At 42.5% G+C, this 26,756-nt stretch overlaps 1 protein-coding gene across 2 annotated transcripts in view; it reads left to right on the top strand.

The window, feature by feature from the left end:
- The first annotated feature begins 2,902 nt into the window (after nucleotides 1-2,902).
- Nucleotides 2,903-26,756, top strand: part of LOC311077587 (uncharacterized protein) — a 118,867-nt gene continuing 95,013 nt past the window's right edge. For both annotated transcript variants that reach the window (XM_084106121.1, XM_084106122.1), the window contains exons 1-2: nucleotides 2,903-3,024; nucleotides 3,167-3,487. In XM_084106121.1, coding sequence (XP_083962247.1) covers nucleotides 2,985-3,024; nucleotides 3,167-3,487 — 361 coding nt within the window. In that variant the 5' untranslated portion in view covers nucleotides 2,903-2,984. The remainder of the gene's footprint in view (nucleotides 3,025-3,166; nucleotides 3,488-26,756) is intronic.

Raw genomic sequence — 26,756 nt, 5'->3', positions numbered from 1 at the left:
ACAAACTCACCAACCTTCCTGCACCCCCTATGAGTAACTCAGCAGACCTCCGTAAGTCATTTCTGCACTTCTTTCAAAGTAAGACTGATAGAATTTATACTCTCTTCCCATCCACTACCTCTACTGTTCTTACACATGTCTTCCCCACCTCTTCTACATGTGTTCCTCTCACTGCTTTTGCCACTGCAACCCTTGCTTATATCTCTGAGCTAATTAACAAAGCAAACTCATCTTCCTGTCATCTTGATCCTGCTCCTACTACTCTACTCAAAAAATGTGCACCCGTTATTTCACCATCGATTTCACTTCTCATCACTCAACTTCTAAGCACTGGTGTTGTTCCTCTGAAACTTAAAACTGCTGCCGTCACTCCTGTCCTAAAGAAACCTGACCTTGACCCCTCTGACATGGCCAACTACTGACCTATTTCTAATTTACTATTTCTTTCAAAACTGCTTGCTGCTCAACTTCAAACTCATTTGTCATCCAACAACATTTATGAATGTTTTCAATCTGGTTTTCGCACCCTCCACAGCACTGAGACTGCACTTCTTAGGGTTATTAACCTCCTGAGGTCGGCTGTCACGCCGGCGCGATAGGCTCGTTTTTTTTCCTTTTCAGTGCAACAGAGACAAAAAATACTCTGTTGATTTTGATCTTACATACTTGTGTTTTACATCACTCGATCCTGTTAAGTGTGTATTATTTTTGTGTATACTCACAATAAAAACAAAGTGTTGTGCTTTTTGCCAAATAAAGAAAAATAAACATGATGCGAGTTCTGCTTTCTCTCTGTCAGTGCAGTCCATTCTGAAATGCGCCCGAAACAGGTATGAAATCTCTTCTTTTAAATGAAGTAATTTTTATATAAAAAAAATATTCTCAGTTTATGTAATATGTATGAAAAGAGAGAGATGTCAGTCGTTCTCATCTCAGCTCATTAAGTTTTAATGTGACTCCGCCGACGAAGAGCGCATGCTATTCAAACGCAAATAATCTGAGGTGATCCAGGCAAACCTGTGAAACGCCCACATCAGCTGGATAACACACACAGCGAGTTCACTTTCAGACTCATGTACTTTACGACGCTGTGAGGAATAATACTATCTTGATAATAATCCTGGAAAATTTACCTCAGAAGTGCTGGAAGTTTCATTTCGAGGAGCAAAGGGATCCGGCTGAGGAATAGGTCAGTTCTAAATCTGCTTTGTTCTAATCGCAAGTGTCTGTACACGCTGAATGAATGAACACACAGATGCGCGCTGTTATGTAGCTACAGCTGGCAAAAATACTGTTTAAAAATGAATCGCGTTTCTGTGTGTGAATGAATGAACGCACAGATGCGCGCTGTTATGTAGCTACAGCTGGCAGAAATACTGTTTAAAAATGAATCGCGTTTCTGTGTGTGAATGAATGAACAGCTTTTACCAAACTCTATTGCTATTCTGAGATGAGTAAAAATCGGATAGATTATAAAGTTTTTACTGTAAAATACTGCCACATCAAATAAGCTTATAATGTTGCCAATTTCTGCTCATATGAATTGAATGAATATGTCGCTTACATATTATGGTAGCCCTGTTTGTGTTAAATAGAGTGTAATTACACCTTTGCCATTAATATGTTTATAAGCAACTGAAAAAAGCACAAATGTAAAGGCATGTCAGAACATCTCAAGGACCCCAAAAACACCTTAGACCCCAGAGGGTTAATGATCTCCTTGTTGCCACTGACTCCGGCTCCACCAGTATTCTAATTCTCAAAAAATGTGCACCCGTTATTTCACCATCGATTTCACTTCTCATCACTCAACTTCTAAGCACTGGTGTTGTTCCTCTGAAACTTAAAACTGCTGCCGTCACTCCTGTCCTAAAGAAACCTGGCCTCGACCCCTCTGACATGGCCAACTACCGACCTATTTCTAATTTACTATTTCTTTCAAAACTGCTTGAGAAAGTGGTTGCTGCTCAACTTCAAACTCATTTGTCATCCAACAACATTTATGAATGTTTTCAATCTGGTTTTCGCACCCTCGTACTGTTTATGCCTAAACACCTTCTGAAACAGTTAATTGGGTTTATATAATCTCTCTATATTTGTGAAAATCTTGTAATTGATCATGCTTGACTCACACAGACTTCATCATTCAGCATGCAAAACACAACCATGGTGACAAATACATTTTATTTAAAGTAAATTATCAAGTACTCTCTACAGTTATTTTTTAGTTACTAGAACTCTTGTGTAAGTGAACTATACTAACTAAGCATTTGTCAGTACCACATACTATTCCTATTTCACTTTACTTGCTTTTTTTAGAGCAATCGGTTTCCTGATATTTTCCTAGTAATGTGAACTCTAATGAGAAGTTAACACAACTAATGATTTTGATTCAAGAGTGCTTGAGTATACTTGATTAACAAGTTTTCTATACAAATGTTATTAAGTTGTGCCAACTAAACATTAATACACTACTTTACTTGGAAATTTTAAGGCAATCGGTTTCCTGACTTTTTCTAAGTAAAGTCAACGTATTACATTTTACAGTGTGTGCATAAAACAACTAGAGAACAAGTAGAAATCTGGTGTGTTGATGAGGTATTGTGTACTTTATGTGAGAGAAGTGAATTGATGTTGACTTTTTAAATATACATGTGTATAAAAGAAATGTTGGATGAAGTGTGAATAATTCAAGACTAAATTGTTATAATAAAGGTGTATTTAAAAATGAAAAAAATATCTCTCTCTCTCTCTCTCTCTCTCTCTCTCTCTCTCTCTCTCTCTCTCTCTCTCTCTCTCTCTCTCTCTCTCTCTCTCTCTCTCTCTCTCTCAGAGGAAGTGGGCGTCTCTGTCACATTCAGCTCTTCATGTTAAACATGTAACCAGGAAAGAAACAGGAAAGAAACTCTTCTGAACACACATCGAGAGCTTCAGAAGAACTGAATCTACTAACAACAGAGAAGATCATTTAATAAGAGAGAAGAATGAAGATCATCTGGACTTTCACTCTGCTGATGATTCCTGGTAAGAATCTGAACTCAGAGTAAATCATGAAAAACAGCACAGATTTGATGAGGAAAGTCTTTAACTTCATGTTGTTTTATTGACTGTTAAGGAAAGTTAATTTATGTGTGTATTAAAGTGTTTTAATGCTGGTTTGTTGTAGGTGTCGTGAGCTCCATGAGTGTGACAGGATATTCAGGAGAAGGAGTCACAATCAAATGCAAATATGATAAAGGATATACAGAGAATAAAAAGTATATTTGTAAAGAACAGGGGTCAGTGTGCAGAGATCGAATCAGGACTAATGAGAAAGATAAATTGGTTAAGAATGATAGATTCTCTCTGTATGACGACACAAGTTCATCAGTCTTCACTGTGACCATCAGAGATCTGAGAAAACTGGATTCTGGGACGTACCAGTGTGGAGTTGATATAAAATCAGGAACAGATCCCCGCACTGAAGTGAATCTGGAGGTTTTAACAGGTGAGTAACTGAGACCCTCAAACTCATGATGATCTCCACAACATCACGATTCTCAACACTGACTGTAATAACAGACGTTCACATGTGAAACAGACACCCTCAACAACCTTTTTGTCTCTTGATGTAAGACTTTAACTCATAATCTTGACTTGCATTATTAAATGTTGCCAAGTGACATATTGTTTATATCGGGAACAACATGACAAATTATCTGGGTTTGCGTTAGCAGGTCAACAAACAAGTGAGACAGTGAGAGGATATTCAGGAGGAAACGTCATTATAAACTACAAATATGAGATGCAACACTCAAATTATTTGATAAATGTCTGTAAAACTATTGCTTGAATGATCTTCGTTAGCTGGTTCAGCTGGGTTTGATCAGGGTTGAAGCTGAACTTTGCAGGAAGACAGATCTCTGGGAAAAGAATTGAAGACCCCTGTAGTAGATCAACCATTGATGAAGATACTGAAATATCTATATGTCATATTCTTGAAGAGCTACAGCAGTGTGTGAACTCATGAACTGGGCATCCGAGTGAAAGTTTGTGTGGTCATTTGGTGTTGCATCATTAGTGTGGCAATTTGGACAGTATTACCACTTACTGTAAGTACTATTAAGTACTATTAATTATTTACTTAAGTACTAGTGTTGTAATTTGGATACATTACAAGTGCAGTTTTCAGTATTTCTGTTAGTCCACTTTACCACACTTGAAAAAAACTGAAGTGCAATTTGGGTCTGGAAGTTGTTTTATCATTTGGGTAAAGATTCTATATGTATGTCCTTGTTCATCCATTCTGACAAACTCGAACAAATCTAACCCTTTTGAGTTGCATCCAGGAAGTTTGCTTGAAACTTATATACCTGTATCTTTTTTCAAACTTTTGGATTCAGTTATCATACCGTTTATTTTGGCTTACAAGACTCCCCGAATAGCAAAAGCGATTGTGAAAAACTCAGATTGTGAACACATCACGAGTATGTTAGTCCACTTTACCACACCTGAACTACAAGTGCAATTTGGGTCTGGGAGTCGTTTTATCAAGTCGGTACAGATTTTTATGTCCTCGTTCATCCATTCTGACAAACTCGAACAAATCTAACCCTTTTGAGTTGCATCCAGGAGTTAGGCAATTGTGTGCTGCAGTTCTGCTTTTCTCTTTCGTTGGAACTATTGTTTCGTTGCAAAATAGAGTAAGTACTGATAGTACTGTGTTTAAAATACACATTTTGTGTTTCAGATTTTGTTGACCTGTTGTATGATAATCAATGTCACGTTTGCCATCGTGTGGATATTTGGGAACAATTGCATTCTTGCTCGTTATCAACATTAAATACAACAACTCGCACAAGGTGTTTTTGTATCAAAGTGTCTATATTTGTTCTTCATGTGAGTACGTACTAAATCCCCACTTTTGGTGCGGTGTAGAGAACGGCAGTAATGTAGCGCAGCAATAATCTGCAGGCAATCTGTCATATGCTCGCTGCCTGTCACTTATCACTTATTAACAGATAAGTAGGAGTCAAAATGAAAGAAAGATTTAATTTGTGAAATATTGATCCAACACACAAAAAAAGTACAATATTGGAAAATCAACCATGTGACTATGTGAGGAGATGACCAGAAATCGGTAAAGCATTTTGTTTGTCACCATTGTTGAGATTCATACGCTGATTCTTGAGGTCTGTGTTTGACTAGTTTCTGCTGCAGATTAAAATTTTCAAAAAACATTTTTTTTTATTCTGCACTGCTGGATAGAATGATGTAGTTTCACAAGATTGTTATAACTAACAGCACATAAATAAATTAAATGCGCACCATCCAAATACTCATAAACTTGATCAGATCAGCACTTGCTGATTATGACATCATAAAAAACATCTGATCATATTTTCTCTCGCCATAGCAAATGTATTTTATAAAAAAAAAAAAAAAAAACAGTTACAGCAGCCAGAGAAAAATTAAAAGAAGAGTAAAGAGTCAAGAGCTCAAATAAAGCAGCCATTAATCACGATTCTGGTGACTTCAAATAAAACAGTCAATGAAACATCAACATCTAAACCTCAGTTAATTCTCAATAAGAGCTTGTCTATGTAGATTCATGATGTCTAAAACATCCAGGTAATAAAATGTTCAAAGAAACTCTCATAGCTGCCAACTTTTGAGTTTTGCTTGCAGTGAGATTTCTGGTAAGCTACGTTTTTTATTATTGCTTAACCCTTGTATGGTGTTCGGGTCTGTTGGACCCGTTTTCATTTTTTATCAAAAGAAAAATTATACGATTAATTATTTTTTCAAACTGAGACTCATTGGCCTTGGCTCCACATATATCAGAACACATTTTCAATGACCACACACTGTACCCCCCCCCCCCCCCCCTATTAGGTACACAAGATAGGCGTTCATTTTTCTCAAGAAAAGAAAATCTCGCCTAATGCTGTAAACATACAGAGAGCCTTATCAGCTGGCAGTATTATTTAAGGTTAAAAATATTAGTTAAAGCTGCAGTAGGGAACTTTTAGAAAACGCTGACTTAGCCTGAAAATTTGAACAAGCACAGCTTACAGGTCACTACAGCCCTCCCTCCACAGCCCTACAGCCCTCCCTCCACAGCTACTCCCCCACAACGGAGCCTGTCGTGAACGCGCAGGCTAGTAAACATGCAGGGCCACTGATGACGGCGGATAAACAGTTATCGCACATTCACTGGTAGGGATGAAACATCAACAATATGCTTTACATTGACTATGGCCTGGCCATACTTTGACTACAAACTTGGTCCTCAAATCATTACGTATTTTGCAATACATGTAATGTAACTTCATAACGTTGCACTCTTTCTATAAGTTATAATAGCTAGCAAGATAATATAATGGTAACGTTACAGTATGTAAGTAATTATTCTAGCGATGTGTAATGATAAATAAGGTTTGCTCGTACATTATTTCAGCAACATGACAAGCCAGTGAATTAGCAGGTTTCAATTGTTGCTTTGCACACTGCGTGACATTTTATCTGTATGTTATGCGGCTAGAGTTTTGACACTGAGTCTATGGGCTCCTACACGCTTGTTTATCGTCATCGGTCTTTTTCCGTTTACCTGTCTTTGAGCAGGTGCCACTCGAGAAATTGTCAGATTTGGTTGTTTGTCCGCCATTAGCACAGCTGCGGCACACCGGCAATCTTGATTTTGAACGACGGTATGCGCTGTGCAAGAGAGGGGGGTGATCAGCGCGTACACAAGCATGATTGACACTGCTAAGACACTCCTCCTGGCTCTGATTGGTTGTTTCTTACCGGGAGCGGTGTATTTCTGCAAATGGCAATAGGACCACTGGGAGGAGCCTGAGGAGCTTGATTTTTTCACAGATTATCTGTCTCATATTCTACTGTCAGGACATAATGACAGTTTTAACAAATATGTAAAAAATACATTTTTACAAAAGTTACCAACTGCAGCTTTAAAAATAACTCAAATTAAATATGTTTTTTATTATAATAACAACTTTATTTAAAGATATGAGTATAAATATAATAAATATGTAATATAGTACACATATTTAGCAAAATACTCTCTATAGCTCTTTTTTTCTAGCCAAATAACGTGCTATAGCCTATATTATGGTCATCAAATGGCTTTCCTGAGGTAAATATTATGTGATAATTGTTCTCCAGCTGTTTTATTGACCCCTTTCCACGGTTGAAAAACACTAATTGATCGATATTATGTATAATGAATTCATGTTTATTTACTATTAGCTAGTAGAGATGATCGGTTCACGCTAGGGATCTGTCACGTCACATTTACAAGCGCCAAAAAGGTATTTATTGTTTGAATTTCGTAATAAAATTGACAGAATCTGAGAGCAGAGATTTTTTATATCATAAGTAACCTGCTCTGTCTAGTCTGTCTTATTATCTGGGTCTTTCCAAGTTGTTGATTTTGATCTATGTGTGTGTTCAAGAGAAACAGTAACTTAATGGCCCCTATCATACACCCGGCGCAATGCCACGCAAGTGTCTTTGGCTAGTTTCAGCTCAACGCAGTTTTCAGTGCAAGGTTAAAGCTGTGTGTGTGTGTGTATGTGTGTGAGGTTAAAGCACAAGCAGACCACCTAAGGGACAAGCCGGATTCCACCATATCTTTATGTACACAATATTAATCTTTTACATTGTAATCCTTTTATTTGTAATATTTGGCATGTTTGTGTGCCACTGTGGGTCCCTGTGTTTTTAATAAGCAGAGTGTGTGTGTAATAAGCAGAGTGTACGCACGTTGTGGACCCGCCTATAGGCGCACATTACTAACACGCTTATTAAATAACAAAAAATATATTGCACCATCGACTTTAGAGCAGGTTTCAGTCGGTCAATGGCTCAGTCTATTTCTGTTCCTCAAAATAGCAACGCACCAACAATGCGCCAGAACACACCTCGTTCTCAGACCAGCAGCCCATGGGCGCATAAATGGGCGCAAATGCATTTGCTATTTAGACAACGTGGCGCAGGACGTGAAAATGATAATGCGTCAGGCTGAAACTAGCAAAACACACTTGTGTCACGCCTGGCGCCTCGCTAAGACACAGAATATGGTGATTAAATGATGCAGTAAATTGAGATGGTTGTCCTGTGGGAAAAGTGCTTGAACAATTTCTGAGCCTCCTCCCTGGGATTTGCACTTTCCTGGACAGCAAAGGAAAACGGGAACCGGTGCTGGACCACACAGCTGGCCTTTCTGACTGAAAACCTGAAAACACTCTCAACTTGCAGCTTCAAGGAAGAGATGAGCCTCCAAGCAACATGCTGAATGCAATCGGAGCATTTCAGAACAAAATAACTGCCCTCTGAAAAATGCTGGGTTGTTTTAACCCAATTTTGGGTCAAATATGGACAAACCCTAGCCTAGAAATCTAGACGCACCCTAGCGGCAGCAAAATGTATTTCGCAGCCAGGGGGGTCTAGCAACTCTCAATAGACCTTCTAGCTGCAAAAACCTAAATTGGGTCAGGCCAATCACGTCGTGTATAGAGTAGGCGGGGGCGGGCTTAACATATGACGACAGAGTTGTGACGGCTGCCACTTGAAAACAAAGAATGACGGCTGCTGATGGAGAACAACGGTCTTTCGAATCGGCTTTGGCGTGACTCGGGAGGACTTGGAGTTAAGTTTTTCTTTGAGAAAAGAGCAAAGAACGGCACTTAAGTCATTCTTAAAAAAAGGAAGATGTGTTCGTCGTTTTGCCGGCCAGATATGGCAAAAGTTGAATCTATCAACTAAGCTTCGCTGTTGGGAAAACGCTCTGGTTGGTTTAAGCGCTGTCCTATTGCGTGCAGAAGGAATTTGAAAGACAGCCGTTTATCCCGCCCCTCGGATTAAACCGCGTCTATGGTGAGTTTCCAGACCTAACATCTTGATGTAGGTCTGGCTTGCCAGGCTAGACAAACCCAGCCGTTGAGTTGAATTTTTAAATTGCATTTTTAATCCAACGTTTGAGTTTGTCCATATTTGACCCAAAAATTGGGTTAAAACAACGACAGAATTCATTCACTTCCCACAAATGCCCCATCTCTGCAGAAGCTCTTCAGCCACACATGATTGTGAATGTTTTGGAAGAGCTGAGGGGGGGATTTGAGTCCATATTTAAGGATGTGAATGAGCACAAGGAAATGTTCAACTTTAATGAAAACCCCTTCCACGTGGATGATCATCTCACTCTCCAACTATCAGTTGGCAGAAATGGTAGAACTGCAGACAAAAGACATTCTCGAAGCTGAACTCAGAGCACGTTCTGGTCACTTCAGGAGTTTGGTGTCTGAAGAACATTTTCCCACTTTGAAGCCACTTGTGCAAAAAGTGATGTCCTTCTTTGTGAGCACATACACTTGTGAGTCAGCATTTTCAACCATGAACTTATAAAGAGGAAACAGAGAAATACAACATGAAGAAAGCCAAGGAAATGCATGCATGCTTCCACTCATCCCAGCATTAAGGTAATCCTGCTTTTTTGTCATTAAAGGAAATCATCTTGTCTCAGTTACAAATGAAAACCAAATGAAGGCCACATTTCTAACCCTTCAGTCAAGCGGAAGCAAGTCTACTATATCCTCCACATGAAGGACAAGAAGTGACTAACCCTTCATATATCACAAACCAAAGCAGAAACAGACAGGAATCGCAGCGTTTCCTAACATGGAGCTGAAGTGCACACTTATTGTTTTTGGTGAGATGATGCTTCACTGTTTTAATGTGTGTGATAAATATCTTTACGTTAAAGACAGTACTTAAAGTTACATGCATCAGGGCTGCACTGGTTGGCTGTAGTTAATAATATAATATACTATATGTAAGGAATCATTGAAAACAGTCCAATGAATTAGAAAATAATGCACACCCGAGGTGGTAACGAAGCGTGTATTTATCTGCATCGAGAACAGAGCCATTACGTTGATAAAGAGAAATGTCAGCTTTCAAGTGAACTATTTCACTGATAAAACCGTCAGATCAGCGCTGAAAACACATTTCTGTGTAAGTGTGTGTTTGTACTGTATGTGTGTGTGTTTGAGCGGGAGAGAGATAGTATGTGACCTAATCATTTTCAAAAATTTCAATTTCAGTTCGCTTCTGTAGTCAGTCTGAGATAGCGACCGTTTTCCCCGTTTTCCTCCGGCCTCAAAACAGCCGGCCAATCAACGAACAGAGGGCGGGCTGAGAGCCGTGACGTAGACGCTGATTGTACCGTAGATGCGTAGATTTACTTCTCATAATCTGCAAAAGTCGTTCATAGCCATGTTCACTCCGGTATTTCGCTCGATGGTTTTGTTTTCGCATCATACATGTGTTTACAGTGGAAGTTAGATGCGGCTGAGCATGCGCATAACACACGTCATAACCAAACATTATGTGATTGGCTTACGGGTAACCAATGATAAACAAAAAATAAATTAAGGTTTTTGAGGAAAACATTCCAGGATTTTTCTCCATATAATGGATTTCAATGGCCACCAACTCTTACAATGTTCAAAGAAGGTTTAAATGTCCATCTCAATGCAGCTTCAAAGTCTCGACACGATCCCACTGAAGAAATAAGGGTCTTATCTAGCGAAACGATCGGTCATTTAAAAAAAATAAAATAAAAATAATAATAAAAAAATATATATAAATATAATAATATTATATATACAGTGTATATATATCTATATATATAATAATATTATATATACAGTGTATATATGTATATATATATATATATATATATATATATATATATGTGTGTGTGTGTGTGTGTGTGTGTGTGTGTGTGTGTGTGTTATGACAATCCTTGCCTTGCTGTACCTCTAGCTTTACCATCATGCACAGGTAGGAGTGAAGGTTTCACGCAGACACACAAAGATTTTCCAGAGATTATTGCAGTTGAGGTTTGTGGTTTATTGTAGTAAATAGTACAAACAGATGAACATACCGTTGATTTATTATCTTGTTTCCAGTTGTTTGCGTATTTACATTTAGGGGTTAACAGTTTAGGACTCATGGACCAGATGTTTGAAAGAAGACCCCGAGTCAGAATTATAAAAAATTGAAGAAAAGTTTTACTGAAGATAGTTTGCAGTTTCATCAGCAGAAGTCATCTTCAAGACTCACACAGGAGTTCGTAGGCCACCCCGCTTACAGTTACACAGATCAAAGCAGTTATACCATTTCCAAGGTCTAAGCTACGTCATTGCTTACAGGCTGAATTATTCTGATTGGCCAAGAAATTGAAAAACATATTCATTTTCCACACATATACAAATAGACAGAAGCATATCTCCATAGATTATGCCACTGACACTTGGACCCTGAAGTCAGGCACGTCGTGACCTTCCAGGTCGCAAATTTGGGTTGCATGTCTCGAACAACAACTCAGTCAATCTTCAATAATGCCAGTGGTTCCCTAACCTGTAAGCAAGAAGACTAACACACACACCCGACACACATCTTTTCCAAGGTTGGATTTGGCCAGGCTCTTACTATAAACAGGAGTCTCGTCTCAAAACATCAAGATAACAAGTTATTTCTCTCAGGATAGGACACTTTATTCTAAATGGAAACTATAGGCTTTAACTGACAAATGGTACCTTAAACTATAGACTTAAATGACCCCTATATGTTTTAACACGTTAAAGACCTTTCTCAAACACAAAACCAGTCCCTATTTCATTTCTGGAAGCTGGGATAAATAGGCAAGCAATGTTACTGCATTCAAATATCAAATACTGACATTAAAGAATACATGAAAAGAACATTTCAGTAATCACACTGGTAACTTCAATAACAAAGTAAAATCTCCAGAGAAGTCATTCAACTCATTTGATATTTAGAAGGAAAAGTATTGATTAATACCTTGATTATAATCACTCATTACATATAGATTGAAGCAGCAGTGGATTACAATCCACCCCCTTCAGTCCCCTGTTTTAGACCAATGTGGGGTCCTAAACACCACATCTGGTCTTTCCATAAAGGCTGTTTCAAAATGTTAGGTTTCTGACCCATGCTCCTCTGTCAGATTAATTTTTTTTGTAAAACAGACAATATATTTTTCCTTCAAGGACTTAACATTTACATAATGTCCCACATAGTATTATTGATCTCCAGAACCTGCTGACATAGCTGTCTTTACATGTCTTACACAGCTGTTATTCATCTTGGCTAATTTGGTATTATCATCAACTTAACTGATACAAAAAAGTACATATTTATTCTCTGGAAGCCGGGCTAAATAAGCAAGCACTGTTGCTATATTCCTAGCATGGGCTAGACCCACAGTCACTACTCAGATCCTAAATACAGACATTGTTTATAATCATAAATACCAGGATACATGCACTAGTTTATATAAAAATATAATTTCCAATTCCTTTTGCAATAAACTAAAAAAGATAGTTAATCCATTATTTTCACTACCCCCATTATAGACCCTTTAGGTTGAATGAATGAATTAATGAATGATTTTATTTGGTCACAGACCCACAAGTCATATCAACAAATAAAAAATAAAAAAAAAACACAATTTACACAATGTATTTTGTGACCAAAAAGGCATAGGCTGAAGCCAAAGGCTTATTTTTTTGCCTATAGATCAAAAAAAAAAAAAAAGAAAAAAAAAGAACATATGCTCGTATGTGTGGGAGTGGTGTGCATGTAGACATTATGCAGAACAAAAAATAACAGCAAAAGAAAAAACTTGTCGTCATGGCTATTATATGCTCTTAATTTTTCTTTCTTTCAAAACACAATGGTTGTCAAACTGAAAATAAACAACAACAAAAAATAGAAATAAAAATAATATTTAAATCTCTACTGAATTCATCCTTCAGTTTAGTCAAATAGCATGTACCATTTTAATTGTATAACATCTTGTACCTTTTTTTTCAAAAAGAGAAATAAAATAAAACAAATTCACATAATCATTTCAATCATTATTTTATAACTAAAATATAGAATTGTTCCCCATTCTATTTAATAAAACTTATGTTCATTCCTTTTCCTTTATAACATGTCAATCCCTGTTAATCATACTCAATGCCTTATTATTTTTATCTGAAACTCACTTTTCATACCATTTCAACTTAATTTGATTGAACAGGTGTTCATAAATAGTTCCATACATTCTATCAGAAATTTTAACATACATCTTTTAACTTTATTTCTTCTCATCTTTCCCTATTTCCCTACATGCCTCATCTAACCAGTACATTATTGTATTCTTACAATCCACACACACACGTATCATACAACAAATTTTTGTTTTTCACTTCCCTCTTACACAGAGTCTCTCAGCGCTGTCAGCCTATAGTGACACTTAAAGTTCCCTCTTTAGGGAATCATGTTATTTTATTAATTCTTCAATAACCTTGTTTTCATAACTTTAATTTTAACTTTATTTTCCATTATAATTTCTCACAGTATTCCTCTATCAAATGGTTAGTCTGAAACTCCCCAAAAAAATATTATCAGTATTGTCTCACTTATCTTTACTGTTTTTCACAAACCAGTAACTCGTTACTCGAATCCCAATCCTTAAGACAGCCATATAGCTGCATTCTTCTTTAACCTTCTAAATTGTAGGGTTTTTTTTAGACATCTAATGTCATACAGTACATCCATTTAATGGATTGAGAAATAAAACTTTTTTTTTTTTAAATTCAAGGACCTTTCAAGGACTTTCCAGGTCCAATACCCTCAAATTCAAGGACTTAACGTGGGGGCACATTTGTTGTGTCCAACAACAAATAATGAGGTACCATCGTAGTTCCATGCGCACGTGAACTTCATAGCAACTTACAACACAAAGTACCTCATGCGGGAAACACTTAACATAACTCAGGGTTTTTCCTGGTTCAAAATTAGGCGGATGTGGTAAAATCCTAATAATGTATTTTAATAATAAGATAATAAAATTTGTATTTTTTGTAGATCATCATATAGCCTAATGTGTTTCCCACATTGTTTTTGTGGGTAGAGCTTGGTACCTATAGGGGGGTACGGGGGCATGCCCCCCGTAAGAAAATTTTGTACATTTTAAAGATAAATTCATTAATCTGGTGCACTTTGAGTCCCCCGAATCTACTCTTAAAAATAGATAATCCACCCGCAAACCACCTATATTCTTTGATTTAGATATCTGCATCTGATCATCACATTACAATTATTCAAATTCTCAGTGTTAAGTATGATAGTATGGTAACATATCACACTGAAGTAGGCTGATTTAAAATTAACATTGATTTAAAATAAAAGTTGTTTTTGGGCAAAATTACATAATTCCTTAATAGCCTAAACATAGGCTTTACTCCCTTCAAACTTGAATGGTTTAATTTCATTGTTGTTTCAATCTGTCATGTGGTTGAAGGAGAGAACCCAAACGCAGACGATATGCAGACACTCAAAGGTTTATTACAACACAAAACAGAAAACAAAACCCACAAGGGGGCAAAACAGGACTGAGGAGAGTTCACCTAGACTAAGACAAGATAATAAACAAAGACTAGATTCTGACTTGACAGGAAACAAACTCACAATTCTCACTAAACAGATTTCAGACGAAGTTCTCACAAGACTGTCACTGAGTATAACACGTAATGTTTGACAATGTACCGACCCAGGACAGAAAACATGAGGGGATTAAATAGGGAGCAAACTAATCAGGAACACAGGTGTAAGCAATGATATAATGATTACAAGATGAGATAACAAGGGGGCGGGGTAAGGTGACAAGACAACGCAAGCACACAGCCCAAACAAATGGCCATGTGCTTACACATAAAACATGAGTTCTCTTACGAGAGGTTCTCTCGTATTGCGTAAGGAACTTACGCTACGGGAAAAGTCATCTTTTCTCGAGATACTGAAGCCAAAAAATTATCCTTAATTTTTCATATTTTGTCAACGCAGTGCAGCAAGCGGCACAGCAGAGCTAGAGCGGGCAATACTGCGTGCTCATTGGCTGCCGCGCGGCAACTGCTTAAGCCTACCAGTGAGCCCTGCGTGACGTCACGCCCAATCAGGGCGCGCGCGCCCTCGCGCGTCACAGCCCGCCAGAAGGGGCGGCTTAAGAGCGTATATAAACAGGGCTCGGAGGCTTAACTCTCTGATTTCTGTCTCTTCAGCGAAGCTCTTCGCATCGCTGCACTCTGAGAGAAGCCGTCGCCGTCGAAACCAGCAACGAGCCAGCCTAGGACAGCCTGAGGAAGCCGGTCGAATCTTCGCCGCCTTCAGCCTGCCGTGCCAGCTCAGCTATCCGGCGATATATCCTTTCTCGCTTGCCATGTGTGTGTTTTTCTTGCAGCACTCACTAAAAGAGCAAGGCGTTTGTTTCAAAATGCCTCGAGTTTCATGCGGTTCATGCCGCTCTCCGCTCAGCGACAGAGACCGCCACGTTATCTGCACTCTCTGCCTGGGACGTGACCATGCAGCCGTTGCCTTGTCTACGGGCGGGTGCGAATTCTGCGAGGAACTGCCGATGTCGACCCTGCGGGCTCGACTCACCTTGTTCAATGCAGAACCCGCTCCAACTGTCTCCGGGCCGCGTAAGAAGAAACGCCGCTCACAGAGACCACCGGAGCCGGAGATTCGAGTCAGGCCCTCGCCGGAGCACCTCCCGCGAGCCTCGCTCTCTCCCTCGCCTCCCCCGCTTCCCGACGCGCAGCCGCCGGCTACGGCCCGCGATGCCGTCGCCTCTGAGAATGAAGCGGAAGTGGACGCGCTTCTGGACAGCTGCTCTCTTCTGGCGTCAGACAGCGAAGAGTGGTCCGGTTCACTCCGCTCCGCCTCGTCTTCAAGAGTGTCTGGCAGGACCCATACCGGTGTGGACGCCGAGCTTCTCCGCCTCCTCACGACGGCAGTCGAGCGCTTAGGCCTCGAGTGGTCCCCGTCTGCGGTGCCTCCACCGAACAGGCTCGTTGGATGCTTCCTGCCCAACCGCCGCCAGTCTACAGTGTCCAGACCAGCGCCTTTTCTGCCCGAGCTCCACGAGGAACTCTCCAAAGCGTGGAACTCTCCGGTTTCGGCCAGGCTTCGCTCTTCAGCTTCAGCTGCTCTCTCCCAGGTGGACAGAGCCGCGGAGAAGGGATACAACAACATCCCTCCGGTCGGATTAACGCTGTTAACTGTCGTAGCAATCTTTTTCCAAATTAAACATTTCTTCTTGTTACTACATTCTCTGCTAAATTTCCCAAGTTAAATGTCCTTGAAACTGTTATACTCCTCCAACAAACACATATTTTCCCCTGGGGTAAACTGCACTGAGCGGTTGAATGCGCTTACTCGATCCACCATGTTTTTTGTTTTGAAAAGTGTCTTATTTTACCCAGAATGCATTGCAGTGTAGTCCTACTTAAGATAGTCTTGTGCAACGGTCTGATTTAGATGTCTATCTGAAGTCTGACTATCTACTATATCTAAGCCATAGTCAAAGTCTATCTTTGTGAAACTGGCCCCTGGTCTGTGTTTGCGTGTGCTCCTCTTGTTCCGCCTCCTTGTTTCCCGTAACCACGCCCCCTTGATTAGTTCACGTCTTGTCCTCTTCACTAATTGTGCTCACCTGATCCTCATGTGCTCTGGTCCCTTTATATTGTGCCTCTTTCCCTCATGTCTTTGCTGGTTTGTTTGGTGTATGTACTTTGTGCTGTTTTCCAGTTTGTGTTCTTGTGTTCCATCCGCGAGATGGCGCTCAAAGTCTGCCCTCCCGTCCAAGGCCTGCAGGACTACTTCGGCGTTCGTCCACCGCGCCTTCTCGGCTAACGGACAGGCCGCTTCAGCCCTGCACACGATGGCGGTCCTTCAGGTCCTTCAGGCCGACCTCCTCCGCCAGCTGGACGAGAAGGGCCCCGACCAGACCACCTTGACCGACCTGCGCAGTGCGACAGATCTCTCTCTCCGCGCTACCAAGGTAGCTGCACAAGCTATCGGTCGCTCAATGGCCTCGCTCACCGTCACAGAGCGCCACCTGTGGCTGACGCTAGCCGATATGGGAGAATCAGAGCGGTCCGTCTTCCTTAACGCCCCGCTCTCCCCCACCGGCCTCTTCGGACCAGCAGTGAGTGGCCTCGTGGACCGGTTTACGGAGGTGCAGAAGGCATCACAGGCTATGAGCCTCTTCCTGCCTCGCCGCTCGAGCTCCGCTGCAGGCCGCTCTAGCACAGAGCCTCCTGCACGCAGCTCTGCCCAGCGCACTTCCCGCCCTCCGACCACACAGCAGCGCCAGCGCGGCCGCCCTAGGTCCCGCTCAACCAGCCAGCGCAGGCCGCCGCCCCCGCGAGGGCCTCGGCCCCGAGCCTGCGAAGTCCTCCTAGCACTCGTCGGGAGGAAAAGACGGCCGGGTCCCGCTGCGGCCGGACCGCCGTCAAAACTCATCTGTCTTCCTCTGCCAGTCCCCTTAAGAAAGGCTACTGCAGTAGTGTTTTCAGCAGCCAACGAGCCAGTCTGTCGACTCACTCGCCTGCACTCAAACGCCGTTTTTACGGCGACCCAGATAAATCACAAGATGAGCATAATATCTGGCCGTTCGGCTCAGGCCGACAGTGTTATGAGTGTAATGAATATGCCCACAACCCAGTGTTCATTTCTACACACAAGCACAAATCCCCCTGTGTACCCTACAGAGCACACTCGCATAAAGCGCGCTCTTGCCGCTCGAGTGATAAGTGTAGGAAATGTGCCCGCTCACGAGTGCTCACAACTACACACTGCTCGCTCTGTCTCACACATTCGGGGTTCAAATATCGCCACCGCCACCGGCCGTGTTTTAATAAAGAGTCCTGTGCCCGCTCCCCCGCGTTCACACTCTGTTGTAAACACTCACGCGCGCTCTCCCAGCGCAGTTCGGCCGGTCACTGCTATCAGCGAGTCCCCGTCTCGCGGCACTGTCTCAGCGCGCAGTGCGCGCCCGCCACTGCAGATTCCTCATCCCGCGCTATGCGACGGACGGGACTCAGAGGCCATTCGACCCCTAGCTATGAGTGCGAATGCATGGAAGGCTATTCCGGGTGTGTCGACATGGGTGCTGGACACGGTAATACAGGGCTATTCGCTACAGTTCAGTCGTCGGCCTCCGCGCTTTATAGCCCGGACCGAAACGAAAGTGAACGCAGAAGCGGCCCATCTGCTGCATGCAGAGATAGCGAAGCTGCTGCGAAAAAAGGCGATAGAGAGAGTTCCTCCTTCTCTGACCGAGGCGGGCTTTTACAGCCGCTATTTCCTCGTGCCCAAGAAGGACGGCGGGCTCAGACCCATATTAGATCTGAGACATTTGAACAGAGCCCTCATGAGACGGCCGTTCAAAATGCTTACGACCAGGCAGATCCTCGCGCTAATTCGCCCGAGGGACTGGTTTATATCTCTCGATCTAAAAGACGCGTATTTTCAAATCCAGATTATACCCCGTCACAGGCCATTCTTGAGATTCACCTTCGACGGCCAGGTGTATCAATATACCGTTCTGCCGTTCGGCCTGTCCATAGCACCCCGCACATTTACGAAGTGCATGGACTCAGCTCTCGCTCCCCTGAGAAAACAGGGCATGCGAATCCTGAACTATCTGGACGATTGGCTCATTCTAGCGCAGTCAAAAGAGGAACTCATCTCTCACAAGATAGCGCTTCTCAGTCATCTGGAAAGCCTGGGTCTTTCGGTGAACTGGGACAAGAGCTCACTTATCCCCAGTCAGTTTATTTCCTTCCTGGGAATAGAACTGGACTCGGTGGCGATGACTGCCAGGCTGTCAGAACAGCGCGCGCGCTGTGTTCGACACCTCGCCGCATCCGTCCAAAAGGGCAGATACCTCCCTCTGAAACGCTTCCAAAGGCTGTTAGGCCATATGGCATCAGCCGCAGCGGTCCTACGGCTGGGTTTACTTCGTATGCGCCCGCTACAATGCTGGCTGAAATCGAAAGTACCCCGCGGAGCGTGGGTTTCGGGCAGCGCTCGAATCAGCGTGACTCAGGTCTGTGTCTCAGCCCTGCAGCCCTGGCTAGCGCCCGTATGGTACCGTCAGGGAGTGACAATGGGAGCCATCTCACACCGCACACAGCCATCTCACAGTGGTCTCGACAGACGCGTCCAACATGGGTTGGGGAGCGCTTTACGAGGGCAGACCAATCTGCGGCCCCTGGTCGGGCCCAGAGCGGAACCTCCATATAAACTGTCTGGAGATGTTAGCGGGCGAGAAAGCTTTGAAGCATTTTCTCCCATACTTGCGGGGACACCACGTGTTAGTTCGCTCAGACAACATGTCAGTGGTGTCCTACGTGAACCGCCAGGGCGGACTCAGATCCAGAGCCCTGCGCGCTCTAACAGAACGCCTTTTGGTCTGGGCTCAGGGCTCGCTGCGCTCGCTGAGAGCCGCGCACGTGCCCGGGCACCTGAACGACGGCCCGGACAAACTGTCCAGGGACAATGTTCCCCCAGGGGAATGGGCGTTACACAGCCAGACGATACAGACGTTGTGGATCCGCTTCGGCGAAGCGAAATTGGACCTTTTTGCCACAAGCGAGAACGCTCAGTGCAAAAGGTTCTTTTCGAAGAGCGAGGACGCGCTGGCCCAGGCCTGGCCCAGTGTCCCGTTGTACGCTTTCCCCCCGATCTCTATGCTGCCTCAGGTCCTCTGCTCCTCATAGCCCCGCACTGGGAGAACCAACCTTGGTTCCCGGAGCTGGTGAACATGTCAGACACAGCCCCGTGGCCGATTCCTGTGAGGAGAGACCTTCTTTCTCGAGGATCAATTCTGCATCCCCATCCAGAGCACTGGTCTCTGCATGCGTGGGTAATCAACGAATATTCGTTGATCTGCCAGAAGGGGTAGTTAACACGATCTCGCAGTCCAGAGCCCCCTCGACGAGGCGGCTCTATGCGTCTAAATGGTCAGTGTTTAATAAATGGTGTACAGGGAAGAGTTTGAACTCTCAGTCCTGTGAGGTTCCACAGGTTCTGAACTTCCTCCAAGAGCTCTTGGACGCGGGCAGGTCCCCCTCCACGCTCAAGGTGTATGTTGCGGCGATTGCTGCGTTCGCCATCTCGGCGCGCGGCCGCGCACTTGGAAGAAACGAACTCGTTACCCGTTTCCTGCGAGGCGCCAGGAGGCTGAACCCTCCGCGCCCGCCTTCGGTTCCGATATGGGATCTGTCTTTGGTCCTGGAGGCCCTTAAAGCTTTTCCCTTCGAGCCGCTAGACTCTGTGGGTCTCAAATACCTCACTTTCAAAACCGTTTTTCTGCTGGCCCTTGCCTCAGTAAAACGCGTGGGTGACTTACATGCGCTATCAGTTAGCGCGTCGTGTCTCGAGTTTGGACCTAACGACTCGTTAGTCATTCTCAAACCCAGACATGGCTATGTCCCTAAAGTGTTGGGTACTCCTTTCAGAGCACAGGTTATTTCCCTCTCAGCCCTGCCGCCGGCAGCCAACGAGGTCGATAATAATCTCCTTTGCCCTGTCAGGGCGTTAAGGCTTTATATTACGCGCTCTGCAGCCTTCAGGCTCTCAGAGCAGCTCTTTGTTTCGTTTGGTGGGCGCACCAAGGGTCTCGCCGCCTCGAAACAGATGTTATCCAGATGGATAGTGGATGCTATCGCGACAGCATATGCGTCCAAAGACCTGCAGTGCCCTCTGGGCATACGGGCTCATTCCACCAGAGGCGTTGCCTCATCGTGGGCATGGTCCAGTGGGATTTCCATTCATGACATTTGTACAGCAGCGGGCTGGGCCTCCCCGTCTACATTTGTTAGGTTTTATAACCTGGAAGTTCCCACCCTGCAGGCTAAACTTCTCGCAGTCTAAAATCATGTTCATGCACTGCTCTTTCGCAGGCTGGATATTAGATTTGACTCTCCTGGTCGAGCCGCACTTTCAGGGAAAGCTCTTATATACAGACCGGCTGTGCCGCTCTGTTTCTCCCTATGGGTGCTTATGTACATGTGTTGGCCCGCATTGCTGGCCACCTCTCTCCCCACTCTTCACTCCCCGGGTCCCCCCCCCCTGGAGTTGTTTGTGGATGCATGGCGCGCACGGCGTTGACAAAGTTCCTTACGCAATACGAGAGAACCTCTCGTAAGAGAACGATACTTGGTTACTCACGTAACCTCGGTTCTCTCTAGAGAGGGAACAAGTATTGCGTTCCCTGCCGTGCTTGCGCCCCGAGCTCATGTCGCTTCATTCGACAGAAACCAGAGAGTTAAGCCTCCGAGCCCTGTTTATATACGCTCTGACGCCGCCCCTTCTGGCGGGCTGTGACGCGCGAGGGCGCGCGCGCCCTGATTGGGCGTGACGTCACGCGGGGCTCACTGGTAGGCTTAAGCAGTTGCCGCGCGGCAGCCAATGAGCACGCAGTATTGCCCGCTCTAGCTCTGCTGTGCCGCTTGCTGCACTGCGTTGACAAAATATGAAAAATTAAGGATAATTTTTTGGCTTCAGTATCTCGAGAAAAGATGACTTTTCCCGTAGCGTAAGTTCCTTACGCAATACTCGTTCCCTCTCTAGAGAGAACTGAGGTTACGTGAGTAACCAAGTATCGTCTGTCATGATCCTGCCTCAAGACAAGAGAGGGACACGAAGGCAGAATCATGACACAATCTTTCATTACATTACTGTTTGAATACACAAGTTTTTTGTACCTTTTATAAAGGGCATTTTTCCCCTAATTTTATTAAATGTATGTTCCATCTTTCATTTCAAATTCTTAAATTTGATCAATATATTCAATTAAAATAATAAGACACTAGGCTGTTACCAATCAAATTAAATAATTTACATTGAAAAATTATAACTGTATTAAATTAGATTATTTTAAATATTTTTGAATGTACAAATAAGGAATGTTGAAAAGAATGATACTTTATGAAACTAAACCGCCAGTAGGAGGCGGCAGGCGACCGTCTTAATGAGCGAGTCATTGAGTCATTCGTTCAAACGGCTGATTTATTCAGAATGAGGCAGTTTATGAATGGGTAATTGAATCTTTGACTCAACCGATTCTTTCAAAACGCTGAATCATTCAGTAATGCAAAAAGTGTTGCTGTGAGATGCGCGATGGTTCTGCGGTGATCTTTGTTTGGAACTATTTTTGCTGCTGAAACAGAACAAAAACAGTCATTGCGTCTAAAATGTAAGTGACTTAATTTTAACTATTGTTTATTGAACTGTTATGAAATCAGTCTCGGTTTCAATCTTGATGGCATTCAGACAAACCGCTCTCTGGTCGTGTGTAGCCTAGGCTATATATTGTTTCTTATCTATAATATGTTATAAATAACTGCGCAAGCCTCAACAGCGCAACATTGTTACAGTCAGTACATTAGGTAGGCCTATATTATTATCAACTATAGGCTATCAATCACCACTTACTTTAAATTAAATAAAACAGAATCATCCTCACGTTTTCGGTGATTCACTAGTTATTTTTTATTGTCAAGAGACGGAGGCGGCACAAAATTTGATGGAGGCGGCCGCCTCATAATTCTCTATGCAGGGAAAACCCTGGTAACGTAACGCGTAAATCAAGCAAGCTAGTATGCAAAGGCCATGAAGTGTTGGCGAAATAACACATTAGGGGACTGGAGTGAATATGGAATTATTTCCAGAAAACTTCTTGCACAAAATAAATTCAAGCACTTTCAAGCACCTGTCTCTATGTATGTTTATTTTCAAAAACTTTCCAGGGCCTTGAAAACATTTTTTCAGATTCACAAACTTTCAAGGATTTCAAGGACCCGTAGGAACCCTGTTATATCCACTTCTCCTTTGTTCGCCCACCGGCCTTTCATAAAAATGAGGGAGCCCTCTCTGGATAATTTGGATAGGGACTTAGCCAATGTGTCACTTTGTCTCTCTGCCATCAAGTGTATTATTTTTACTTTTACCATTATGATCCCATCTAGGTGTCTTATTTAAATTTAGACCCTCAGTTGAATTTAGACAAGAGTTTTTACCCCATAATGGATGACAATTTTAAACTTCACAATTCCAATTTACATAAATACTAATCCAGAGAGTAATTCAGATCAACATCATAAATGACGAAAGTAGTCATAATTACCAGTAGCAGACAGAGCTGGAAAACCAATTCAATTAAAGCTCGTCCCATGTTCTGTATCGTCTTTTCATCAGATTGACTCAGAATTATCAGCTTCTTTAAAGTTTGTCGTTTCACTTAACCCATCTGTAATGATAAAACACTCATTCCAGAGGTTAATGACACAATATCCACAAAATCAGAAAACAATAGTACCACAAACTAACACATAAGACATGAAGTGCAGTCAACATCACACGCACTCATTCTAGACACACACATATGTTAAATGCTCATTTTCTATGTTCACTTTTTTATATTAACTCTAAAAATATTTACTTTCTTTCGATTTTACCTAATTTTACATAGTCTCTTTACCAGTTTTAAATCACGTCTGTTCAGTTATTCATTTGATTTTAGAAAAGTCAGAAGGGTTGTTTTGGTTCATTATCATTATTTTGCTTCAGCTTGCTTCAGCAGGCCGATAACAGAAAGACAGACAGAGTACCATCCCTTCCTCCACTCAAGCAGTCTCTCTCACTATAAACAAATAATCTTTTCAACAGCCTCCTTAGACTGTAACTTAGACAAAATGTAATAATAAATTCATTTCAATAACCTTTGACCATTAACCTTTATCCAGACTTTTCTTCAGACTTTTGAATCTACAAAAGCTTCTTCATCTTTAGCCACCAACATGTCTAATGACCTTCAGAAGTTAAAACTTATTGACATATTAGTTCAAAATCAACACATCTATATAAAAAAAATTCTTGCCCATAAGGCAACCAACATGATATAAATTAAGAAGTTTGTTACTGTCTCCACAACAAATAATGACAATCACCTCATGGTCTCAGCTGGCTCTTGAAAGCCCATTCCCATTAGCTCTTTATAATCTCCTTTTCTTCAGGGTGCTTTCCCCTGGCATAGTTGCAGACACTTGTCACAATGAAAAACAAGTCATCTTCTGAATGCGGTTTCTGGTGAGTGGTATGGAGGAACTCACATTTCTGGGTCAGACTGCCGTAACTCCTCACAGCTCATCTCCCCTTAATGATCTGCTGATGCTGCTGGCCTCACAGTCATCTACTGCACTCTCATACCCATCTCACATAAAACACCTCCATTCAGGGGATGCCCAGTGTCGGCGTGACCCCCTGCCTTAGGTTGACCTTTGGCCAAAGGTTCTTACCCGTCTTTGAGTAGTCACTTCGTGCACACTGGTAACCGCGCTTTCCCATCACAAAATCAGTTTTCTTCAACAGACTCAGTTGTTTTCTGGAGCTTAGGAAAGGCACATTCAAGAGTCACCAGAGCCATCTGGACTGCCTAATAGTGTTAACACAGGGAGGCAGGTTAATAACAACAGTATTTAATCACCTAAATTCATTAAACATTTTCAAATCAGCAAAATCGCAATACTGAGCTTATACTCTGTGAATTTAGATCAACCGTCCATTCAGTGTACATCTGCATCTGTTGCCGGAGCCATCGGCCCTGTTTCATGGTGGAGACTAAAATGAGACAAAGAAGTTACTGGCCCTGAATTAAACTAGTCAAAAACGTCACTTCTATCATTTAAGACTTCTTTAAAGTCATTTAGTTTTACTTTTAAAACATTTACAAATTTCCCTTTAAATGTATGAAATCTGAACTGACTGTAGCATGATTTCTTTTAACTTCTCCATGTCTATGATTTTTCAACTGAAACACTGTGCTTCACTATAAATAGCTTATTATCACTTATGACACAGGCTCAGATAACAGCTTTTAGATGACTTTGAATGAGAGAGACTCTGAGGCATTTAGGACTGGTACACTGCACTCTCATAAACTTCTAAAATCAAACTTTATCTACACTGTAAAAAATGAATCATGAGTCTTGTAATTTTCATTAAAAAAATTGAGGTGATCATTAAAAGCATTATGTATATTTTATTAAAAAAAATTGTGGTTCAGTGTTTTGTTGAAAATATTGAGAACATTTCACTAATAACACCAAGAGATGCATTTTCCTATTTTTTTTAAGGAAACATACACAATTTTAAGACTTGAATTGAGGAACTGATAATCCTCATTAAATTAAGGAAAAGGCTACCTATTTATTTTAAGAGAATTAGCTCATTTATGCGGTTTTATTTAGAGACGCCATTGTTTGTTCCCAGCATGCTTTGCACATGGCTGGAAATGGAGAGTAAATCTTAAAAATTAAGTGTTATTTCATGTGTTTTTGAGTAAAGGGAAACATCTGTTAATGTTTAATGTTCAGGTATGTTTGACATTTGAAAGAGTTTCGATTATGTTAAAGTTTTGATCATTACCATTGTTCAGAAGAGTAGAGCTTATGGTTAGGTTGTGAATAACTGCATTTTTTTAATATTCTGAAGCATGTTGATTTATACATGTAACAATAACTCTGCTAATGATAGTGCAGTAACAAGTTTGATTCTGTGCTGTCTCCTAGCAGCATACAGTCTTTATATAAAACGTCTCGGTTACGTATGGTAACCCTCGTTCCCTGAGTAGGGAATGGAGACGTCTCGTCGGAGGAGTTTCCAACGAATTGGGATCACGCTAGGGAGACCAATTGCCTTCGAGTGAATTAAAACGAGCCAATGAACATTGGCATGCAACATTTGCATTCCGCAGCCCGCCTACGATAGCGGGTATAAAGGGGGAAGCAAGCGCATACACAAACGCTTTTCGCTGAGGAGGCGAACGGCGTCCAGTCCTCCGCGAAGGTACAGCAGCATGGCGACGGGACGAGACGTCTCCGTTCCCTACTCAGGGAACGAGGGTTACCATACGTACCAAGACGTTCCCTTTCGTTCGGGAACTCCTACGTCTCGTCGGAGGAGTTTCCAACGAATTGGGATCCCTAATAAAACGCCATGATGCTGGCCCCTTCCAGCGCCCTGCCTTAGCTTCAGTAGCAGTTTCTTGAAACTTATCTCTTATGTGCGGAAGCTTAGCTGGGAAGAGTCACACTGCTGTTCCGCAAGACCCGCTCAGTGGACATTGGATAACACTGGGAAAGCGTGCGCAAGATGTAGAAGGAAACGCTGCGGAGCCAAAGCCTGCCGGAAGGGAGGCACTAGGAAAACACATGTGCCTCCTCCGGGGGCAGCGCTTGCAGGTTCACTACCTGATCTCTAAACGGAGTGGTAGGAACCTTGGGCACATATCCGGGCTGGGGTCTCAGAACAACGTGAGAGAAATCCGGCGTGAACTCTAGGCACGATTCGTCGACCGAAAATGCCTGCAGGTCCCCTACCCTTCTTGATGGACACCAAAGCGAGCAGGAGAGCTGTCTTCATTGACAGGATATTTAATCGACTGCATGCAAGGCTCAAAAGGTGGATTCTGGAGTGCTCTGAGCACTAAAGTCAGATCCCAAGAGGGTACGGGGTGCTGATTACGAAGAGGATTCAATCTCCTAGCACCCCTAAGGAACCTGAGGACCAGGTCATGTTTTCCCAAGGACTTACCTTCTACTGCATCGTGATTTTGGCTATTGCGGTAACATACACTTTGAGGGTGGAGGGAGACAGCCTTCGCTCCAACCCATCTTGCAGGAAGGAAAGCACAACACTGATCTGGCAAGTTCGGGGGTCTTCCCGGCGGGAAGAGCACCAATCGACAAATAGGTTCCACTTCAACGCATAGAGGTGCCTCGTAGAGGGGGCTCTAGCAGAAGTGATGGTGTCTACCACAGCCTGTGGTA

This window comes from Abramis brama (assembly GCF_963993115.1).
Source record: "Abramis brama genome assembly, chromosome: 2".
In the NCBI taxonomy this organism is placed as follows: domain Eukaryota; kingdom Metazoa; phylum Chordata; class Actinopteri; order Cypriniformes; family Leuciscidae; genus Abramis; species Abramis brama.
The sequence above is the reverse complement of the archived record's forward strand: the minus strand, read 5'-3'. Positions and strand labels throughout refer to the sequence as shown.